Here is a 10,039-nt window from a genome sequence, read left to right as displayed (position 1 = left end):
ATCCGCGGATTAATTGCAAAATTTAACCATAATAGAGTATAAGTTTATCATTTGTTCGTATTTACACAAGCAAGCGAATTTTAAACAATCCCAGAGAGAAAAGGCGAAAGGGAACTCGATTCGTTACTCGCGCGCTGTTCTCGCGCACAGCCGCACACACATGAAGCGCACACACGTTTCAGACGGCGCGTCCCACCATAATCTGTAGTCTGAGCCTGTCAAGGGCTAATGGCAATGGCAGATACGTTACTAGTTAGTTTCAACGAAAATCATTTTCTTTTTTTGTTTGCCAAATAACCCTGTGTATGTGTCCGCCCCCCCAACCCCTGGAAAAAAGTTCAGGCTCAGGATTTTTTTTTGCTTTAACCCCTGAATATTGAATTATTATTATGATTATTATTATTATTATTATTATTGCAATTACTGTTCAATGTTGTTATTAACCAAAAGATAAAATAAAATGTAAAGATAAAAATTAAGTTAAAAATTGATAATTGTAAGCTTTTGTAAACAAAGTTTAAACGAATTAAAACGTTGCCTTGGCAACTAACTGAAATAAAATTAAATAAAATAATGTTCAAGAAGTACTAGAATTACTTTTAAAAAGTACATTTTAAAAAGTAAACTAAAGCTAAAAAACTAAAAAAAAAAGTATAAAAATGACAAAAGCAAATAACAAAATTAATTAAAAAAAAGAACTACAATTAAAATGAAAACTCAATATAAAAATAAAAGCTAATTCAAAATATAAATTAATACTATAATTGTGTATAAATTATACCAAAATAACACTGGTACTGTTAAAGTGTTTAAAACTCGTTCACTATATTGAAACATTATGAATATTAAACCTTTTCCTCACTGCTTTCTAAAAATACTTTAGAATTTTTTTTGTCTCATTTACATTGAAATGAAATCATTCACGTGTCCCCCAATGTTTCAGCCTGACCCTGGATGCAATTCACCCCTAATGTGGAGCAAGTTGCCTCGCTAGACTATTTTTAAAAATATTTTATTATTATTATTATTATTTTTAGGAAATGTCATATTTCTATGTCCCAGTGTTATAGATGACTTGCGCTAAGTTCAGTTAATAGTAGATATGCTAGAATATATCATATTATTAATTTCTCCTTGCCAATTTACAGCAAGCTTTCCCCACTAATAGAACTAATTTACTTATTTTTTTCTCCATGTACTCATTTATATCTTCAGAATTTGATGTGATCTTCAGTACTATGGATGGTTACCACAGCTGGCATATGCTCTAATAATCATAATCTCATTAAGTCAGTTGGAAATTTGCACATACCGAGTATATGAATCAGGTGGTGGTCCTAAGCAAGCAAACAAACAACTCCATGCTTTCCAATCTTGTCTACGATGTCACCAGCCTCTCATGTAATTGGTCAGTCCTGCGGTGTGACGTGTTCTGAAGCAGCCAGATGGTGCTAATACTGAAGGAGGGGGGAATTAACGTAGCCCTCACTAGTGTCGTTGGCTTCAGCTTTGCCATATGGCTTGTATGGTTTGTCCTAGTCCCACTGTATAGCTGGGAGGGGGTGGTGGGGGACAATGGTCTGTCACCTCATATTATCTCTTATGAACAGGGGCACAATGGGGCCAGGGGGACAGTATGTACTCAGGCACGCTATAATCACACAGCCGGCCATCTGCAGGTATGGCTGCTCAGACAGTTTGTGAGGCCATGCGGTCAATCAGACAACAGAACGAGAAGTTTCACACTGTCACACTTAAATGGTTCGAACACCCTTTGTCTGTGTTTCAGTGTCATCTGACCTGGGCTTATCAGACCTTTTTCTTTGGTTGGGTTTCACGTCAAGTGTAGTAACCAAACTTTAACAGGATTTCATTGGGTTCCTTCCAAACTACACAGTCTCAGATTCCAAAGAAAGCGGTCACTTGACTGATTTATAAAGGGGTTAGTGCTTTTCTTTAAAAAATGACTTACTTTGTCACAGAAAATACATTTTAATCTAGTGGAGGTTATAAAAGACTTTTGGACACATTCAGGTTTTCATCAAAATGTCCAAGAAGATTTGTTATCACAAGTTTTTTTCCAAAATGGTCTATTTGATAATGCTCTGGAATCAAAATGAATATGCAATCTCTCTCTCTTTCAGGGTGAAAAAGCTGGCAGAAACGCTGGTGACAGTGCAGCAGTTGGATAAGAACATGAATAACCTTCGCTGTTGGCTCACTCGCATTGAAGCTGAGCTGGCCAAACCCATTCACTACAGTATCTGCCATAGAGATGAGATCCAAAAGAGACTGGCTGAGCAACAGGTCAGCAAATCACAAATTTAAAAAAATTATATAATAGAAGATTTAATTGGCTGAAATACTGGATTGTAGATTAGTGTAAGTGTGTATTGTCTTTTGGGACTGGCACATTTTTATTTAATTTTTTTTTATGCATAAACAAATTCTGAAAAATTCTGCCAATGCAACAACTTATTCCAAATATATGTGACCCTGGAGCACAAAACCAGTCTTAAGTTGCTGGGGTACATTTGTAGCAGTAGCCAACAATACATTGTATGGGTCAAAATTATAGATTTTTTTTATGCCAAAAATCTTTAGGATATTAAGTAAAGATTATGTTCCATGAAGATATTTTGTAAATTTCCTACCGTAAATATAGCAAAACTTAATTTTTGATTAGTAATATGTATTGCTAAGAACTTCATTTGGACAACTTAAAAAATTTTTTTTTAAAAATTGAGAAAATCACATTTAATTTTTTGCACCCTCAGATTCCAGATTTTCAAATAGTTGTATCTCAGCCAAATATTGTCCTATCCTAACAAATTAATGGAAAGCTTATTTATTCAGCTTTCAATTTAAAAAAAAAAAAGACCCTTATGACTGATTTTGTGGTCCTGGGTTACATATTGTCTGAAAAGAAAACTTAATTTTTGATTAGTAATATGTATTGCTAAGAACTTCATTTGGACAACTTAAAAAATTTTTTTTTAAAAATTGAGAAAATCACATTTAATTTTTTGCACCCTCAGATTCCAGATTTTCAAATAGTTGTATCTCAGCCAAATATTGTCCTATCCTAACAAATCAATGGAAAGCTTATTTATTCAGCTTTCAATTTTTAAAAAAAAATGACCCTTATGACTGATTTTGTGGTCCTGGGTTACATATTGTCTGAAAAGAATCCTTAATATAATTTAGTTTTCTTATCAGGTGAATTTGTCTTGTTTGAGGAATGTTGTGATTTTTTTTTTCTTTCTGGAAATTAAAAATACTTGTTAGGGAATGTTTTTTTTTATTAATCAAATTTCGATTAATTTATTAATAATAATTTATTATTTTAATTGTCTGTAATTGAAATGAATTATTATTCTTTTTCATGATATACAGACTGTTTAAAGGGCTAATTCATTGAGCTTTCAATAAAACGGTGTAAACGTGAAAACATTTTGAAACCAGAAAAAGGGCTGCAGCGTTCCCTTTTGCCAAAAAACTAAAACATTCACAATGCACTTCTGATTTGTCAGTCTTACTGTCCATGGGCAGGATTACCAAATATGTGGAAGTTTGTTCTGTAACAATTATTTATTTACATATACTACTGATATTATAACAATACAAAGCTGGTTGAAAATAAGCTAACTTATCTTTCAACTGTTTGATAAAGTGTCAAGTATGTCTTTAACATATGTGTGCATGTTTAGGACCTGCAGCGTGACATCGAGCAGCACACCGAGAGAGTGGCATCTGTGCTCACCCTGTGTGACGTGCTTCTGCGCGATGAGGATGCCTGCAGCAGCAGCGATGGAGAGAATGACTCCATCCAGCAGACCACGCAGCGCTTGGACAAGCGCTGGAGAAATATCTGCTCCATGTCTCTGGAGAGGAGGCTGAGGTATGGCCATTTATCCAGATGACTCCAATCTGAAACACACCATCACTGCTCACAGATGTTTAGTCATTCTGTTGCATTCCTTTATGGAAGGAAATTTCAAGATTAAGAAACTGCTTTCCTGATTAAGATTCACAGCTCCCTGTTGAGCAAGAGACTTGCTTTGCATGATAAAATGTGTTCATTTTTAATGCCCCTGTAACCTCACCAAACATTTGAGTTGAACAGATTATGCTTTTGAGGAAGATGACATCATATATTTGATAAATAAGCATAACATGAATTACAGTACAGATAAATTAATGTATTTTCAAGTGCACACATGCACATTGAGTATTAAAGTATTAAATTACATTGTTTATTATTATGATTTCATTTTAAATATACATTTATATAACAGACTATTTGTTTTTAATTACTTATGTCTGTTTGCAGGATTGAGGAGACATGGAGACTGTGGTGTAAGTTTCAGGAGGATTACTCTTCCTTTGAGGACTGGCTGAACGTAGCAGAGCGCTCCGCTGCTGAACCCAATTCATCAGACAGAACGTACACTGACGCCAAAGAGGAACTCCAGAAATATGAGGTTTGATTCCAACAAAATGCTTAACTAAGAGCCTTCGAATGGCTGTGCTACTGGACCATTATGTTTACATCATTTAGTGCAAGTCAAATGTTCAATCCTGATGTTTTAGGAACACGGTCAGTACGATTAAGGGAATATCAGATTCCTCAAGCAGTCATCTATTGACAGTGTGGGCTGTGCAATTAATCGCATGCGATTGTCATGCGCATCTCGTCAGTAAAGCCGGTTCCGTGATTGGTAGTAAATCTCCATCACCTGCTTTCAGATGGAGTGGCATTTACTACACAAGAGCCGTAGTTCACTGACAAGCTAGGCAATATCGCGTTCATAACCGCAGATGAATCGCATTCGATTATGATCGCAATATTGCCTAGCTTGTCAGTGAACTACGGCTCTGTGTAGTAAATGTCGCTCCATCTGAAAGCAGGTGATGGCGATTTACTACCAATCACGGAACCGGCTTTACTGACGAGATGCGCATGACAATCACATGCGATTAATTGCACAGCCCTATCGTCTATGGCCTGTCTGTAGTTTTTAATTTACTGAATGTTTTAGTCATTCATGCATGACTTCAGAAATGTTAAAAACACTCACTATTTGCATGGAAATGGAGTGTTAAAGTAGATATTTTTGAATATTAATTTAATTAATTTAATAGAGTATACAGTAATAGCAGTTTGTGGTCATAGTTAGTAGTGTTTGATTTGTTGTTTTAGGTTTTCCAAAGGCAGGTACATGAGAGCCTGATCCAGCTGGAGATTATTAATAACCAGTACAGACGACTGGCGCGGGAGAACCGTGCCGATGCAGCCAGCAGACTCAGGGCCATGGTGCATCATGGGAACCAGCGATGGGACACGCTCCAGAGGAGAGTGACTGCAATCCTGCGCAGACTCAGAGTGAGGACACGGACACACTATTTTTTTCATGTCACCTGTGCATTTATGTTTGCTTGAGTGCATAAATGAACCTCTTTTTCTCATTTAGCATTTCACAAGCCAGAGAGAAGAGTTTGAGGGAACCCGTGAGAGCCTCCTTGTCTGGCTGACTGAGATAGACCTCCAGCTGACCAATGTGGAGAACTTCTCAGAGAGCCATCTCCAAGACAAGATGAAACAGCTGAAGGTTAATAAACAGTGTTTCCTTGAAATGAAGACGTTTAGTCTATAGATAGAAAGAATAAATGATGACAGAATTTAACTGAACTTTCTTACTCTCCAGAGTTTTAAGAAGGAGATCACTCTGAACACCAATAAGATTGATGCTCTGATCGTGTTTGGGGAGGGTCTGATTCAGAGGAGCTGTCCTCAAGACGCTGTTGAGATAGAAGATGAGTTAGAGGAACTGCACACGTACTGTCAAGAGGTGTTTGGCAGAGTGGCCCGATTCCACCAGCGCTTCACCAGTCTCCGCCCGGTATTATAAACGCTCACATTTTTTTACATTGTCTTATGTAACATATTGTGGTTCTAAATGTATTTGGATATTTTGAGACCCTTTTGAACCTTTTTGCGAATTAGCTTTCTTGAAAAGTGTTTGTGCTAAACTACCATTCAGAAGTTTGAGGTTAGTAAGTAAGGGCTGCCGAAAATTCAGCTTTTTTTTTAAATAGAAAAAATATATATAAATTGTAATAATTATTTCACAATATTAACATTTGTACTGTTAAGTCTCTTGGAGACTTAAAAAAACTTTTTTAAAAATCCCCAAACTTTTAAAGGGTAGTGTATATTTCTTTAAACATCTTTTTACAGTGACAAATGTAGTAGAATTGTGCAAATAACTTTTTATATGGGCCATGTTATAGGAGTATGAATGCATGAATGACAGTATTTTCTCTTTGAAGCAGCTGCAGGAGCAGCTGGACGTCTTTGATGGTGAACAGTCCAGAGGGACACAGGGCACCCTCTCCTCCAGCCAGCCCTCCATGTGCCTGTTATCGCCACCTCAGGAGCGCCCGGGCCGTGAAACCCCCGTGAGTGTGGATTCCATCCCTCTGGAGTGGGACCACACCGGGGATGTTGGTGGCTCTAATTCACACGATGAGGAAGAGGATGCTGCCTTCTTCTCTGCCCTGTCAGGTATGGTCACGTTTACTGTTGTTCAGCGAAATCCAGTCATTTCAACAGGAATTCTGCGTGAAGGTGAAAGATTTTACAATGGGTTCAAATTGGTCCCATGGTTTCGTCACATTGACCAACAGAATGCTGCTTGGTTTGAAAGTAACTTCTTCAATGGGCCGTTTTACCTGCAAAATTTCACTAAAAGTTTGCTAATTTCACCACACGTTTATGTAACCAGACTTTTTTTGAGTAACTTGATAAAGCCATGAATCTCCAGCTTTGACAAAAGGCCAACTGACTTTCTTTCTGGTAACCACATGATTTTTTTATAAGCCTAAATCTGGAGTCAGATATAATTCAAATAAATGTTTTAGCTGTCAGATTGCAACTGACCATTTTAACCAGCTCTTGCCAGTTTTATGTCCGTTGGCACATTGTCTGAGGCTGAGACTTTTTCCCAGGACTCTGACTGCTGGAACGGGTTGTCATATTACTAGTTTAGCCATTCATTTTCTCTCCCTCCAGATTTAGAGGTCACAGAAATCACAGAATTCTCATCTGAGGTGACAAAGAAGTCTTTGGAAGAGCCTTTAGGTTGGCCTCCATGTCCCTTTATGTGCACTTGGCTTTAGTTGTGCATTACTGCAAAATCTTATTTCATTTTTTTTGGTGTATTGCATTTACATCTGTTCAGTTTCTCCTTACTTTCTTTCCACATAATTCTCCTCTCTCTCTCCCTCTCTCTCTCTCTCTCTCTCTCCCTCTCTCCCTCTCCCTCCCTCCCTCCATCCATCCATCCATCCATCCATCCTGTCTTGTTCCCACATCACTGTCGGTATGCTTATGAATAGACTGGGTTTGCTGGATCATCAAAGGCCTGGTATTTTTCTTTTCAGCGCAGAACTTTCTCTCAAATCAAAAGATGCAAGCGTCCTCCCTTCACCCTGTTCTGCTATGTGCTCTTATCATGAAAGACTTGGGCCTGTGGGGAGATTCTGTTGGTAAAGAGGAGGGTTGAGAGCTGGGCATGTCCAGATCTCAGGGAGTATAAGAGAGGGCACAGGAAGGTTGCATCCCCTCCTCTCACATGGCTCAGTGCACCTGCTTATCCCCCTCTAGAGCTTTCATGCTCACGCAGAAGATAATAACATTCATTTATCTAAACCGCACACTCTTGAAGCTTTGCTCATTACTGGAGAAGCGTACATGACAATATTTGTTTGATGCTTTTGTTTGATTTTTTTTTAGAACTTTTTTTCCTGAAATCCACTTATAATTGTTTTTCATTGCAATAACATGATTATTATTTCGTGATTATTATTTTATTATGTTTTCATGACATTTTTGATGCTCTCTTATCCTTAGAATAAATGGTCTGGTTTTGCCCTTCTGCTTTAAAAAAAACAGCAATTTTGCCTCTGAGTAACAGCTTTGGTCCATTAAGACACTTTACTTTTGGATTCAATATAGTTCCAACTTCACTATCCTACAATAACAGCCTCTGTCAGTTTAATGTCTGATTTGATTCCTCATGATCCCTGCAAAAGCTAAATAATTCCACTTCTTTTGTCCATTTCTGTCATCACATCCCAAATGAAGTAGCCTGTTTTGAGCAGTGAGTTAAATCTCTCTCCCTCTCTCACAAACTCACAGCACAGAATTGGCACTTTCAAAACACACCTGAAAGGAAATCCTTCCAGCTGGACTCCTCCTCACCTACACACGCCAGCACTCCTTTTAAACAAGGCTACGTGAGTATATACCCCTTCCTTCTTAATCCAGCACTTTCATAAATACCAAATTTGCAAGTTGTCTTCTTCCTCAGGCAGACTTTGAAAGCATAAACGTGTAGTTCCTGCATGAAGGGTGATTATAATGGTGCATGTATTTGTGCACTGTGCAGGTCCAGCTGATGTCTGAGTGCAGCGGGAGCATTAAGAGTGTGAAGCGGGTTTCTATGATCCTGGATGATGAGGAAAAGCAGGAGGAACAAGGCCTCACTGGCCTCAACACTGCAGACAAACAGTCAGGTACGGACACTTAGACCAACACAGAGGGACATGAGGATGTCTGTCTGGTACTCGTCCTGCGTGAGTCATGTAATAAGACTCTTCACAAATAGCCGGGAACAGGCACTGACGCAGATCACATGTGCAAGGGACTACTTGTCATTTCATTTAGTTGAATCTAAAAGCATGAAGGCTTCTTATCAAAATAGCATATAATTACATCATGCCACCTCATGGATGGATGGATGGATAGAGTAGAGTAAACAAACTGATGCATCGATAGATGAATGGAGAAATGGATAAGTGAATGGATGCATAGTTGGATAGGTAGGTAAATAAATTATTCATGCATGGATGGATGGATAAGAAAGGTAGATTATGGATGGATGGATGGATGAATGGATAAGAAAGGTAGATTATGGATGGATGGATGGATGGATAAGAAAGGTAGATTGTGGATGGATTGGTGGATAGGAAAGGTAGATTGGATGATGGATGATGGATGGATGAATAGTTGGGTAGATAGATGGATGGATGGATAGATAGCTAGGTAGACAGGAGAAGATAGGTAGATAAATTGGATGTACGTATGGATGGATAGATGGGCTGTAAATAGGTAACAAGACAGATGGATAGGTGAATAAACTTATGGACTAATGGATAGTTGGATAGACTTGGAGGAATTGATGGGTGAATGAGTGAATAGGTGGAAAAACAAACTGATTAAAGTGTTAGTTCACCCAAAAATGAAAATTGTCATTAATTACTCGCCGTCATGTCGTTCACAACCTGTAAGACCTTCGTTCATCTTCGGAACACAAATTAAGATATTTTTGATGGAATCTGAGAGCTCTCTGACCCTTCATAGACAGCAAGGATATTACCACGATCAACGCACAGAAACATAGCAAGGACATCGGTAAAATAGTCCATGTGACATCAGGGGTTCAACCATAATTTTACGAAGCTACGAGAATACTTTTTGTGCGCAAAGAAAACAATATTCAACAATATTTATTCAGCAATTCTTCTCCCTGTGTTACTGTCTTCTGCCATTTTGGAGAGTACCCCAGAATGTAATCAGTGTAGAATACTTTTTGTGCGCAAAGAAAACAATATTCAACAATATTTATTCAGCAACGTTCTGGGGTACTCTCCAAAATGGCAGAAGACGGTAACTTGGGGAGAAGAATTGCTGAATAAATTGTTATTATTGCAATTAAGTAATTAATGCAAGCATTTGCAAGAAGTATCCCTTTAATGAATTGATGGATAGATAGTTGCGTAGACAAATTGAGGAACGGTTCTGTAGATGTGTAGATATAAAAATGAATGGATGAATTAGTGAATAAAAGAATGGAAGAATAGTTAGGTAAATAGATGGGTAGATAGATAGATATCTATAGATAGGTGGTTAGATAAATGAAGGGATGGATGGTATAGATGAATGAGTGGATAGGTGGAAAAACAAATTGCTGGA

General features: G+C 37.8%; 1 protein-coding gene across 1 annotated transcript in view; it reads left to right on the top strand.

The window, feature by feature from the left end:
* Window positions 1-10,039, top strand: part of LOC107755208 (nesprin-2-like) — a 105,088-nt gene that overhangs the window by 91,592 nt on the left and 3,457 nt on the right. The window contains 10 exon segments of the mRNA XM_016571927.1: window positions 2,145-2,307; window positions 3,711-3,901; window positions 4,334-4,484; window positions 5,204-5,386; window positions 5,475-5,612; window positions 5,709-5,903; window positions 6,337-6,568; window positions 7,082-7,144; window positions 8,204-8,301; window positions 8,454-8,580. Coding sequence (XP_016427413.1) covers window positions 2,145-2,307; window positions 3,711-3,901; window positions 4,334-4,484; window positions 5,204-5,386; window positions 5,475-5,612; window positions 5,709-5,903; window positions 6,337-6,568; window positions 7,082-7,144; window positions 8,204-8,301; window positions 8,454-8,580 — 1,541 coding nt within the window.

This window comes from Sinocyclocheilus rhinocerous, unplaced genomic scaffold (assembly GCF_001515625.1).
Source record: "Sinocyclocheilus rhinocerous isolate Xijiao unplaced genomic scaffold, SAMN03320098_v1.1 scaffold562, whole genome shotgun sequence".
Taxonomy (NCBI): domain Eukaryota; kingdom Metazoa; phylum Chordata; class Actinopteri; order Cypriniformes; family Cyprinidae; genus Sinocyclocheilus; species Sinocyclocheilus rhinocerous.
The sequence above is the reverse complement of the archived record's forward strand: the minus strand, read 5'-3'. Positions and strand labels throughout refer to the sequence as shown.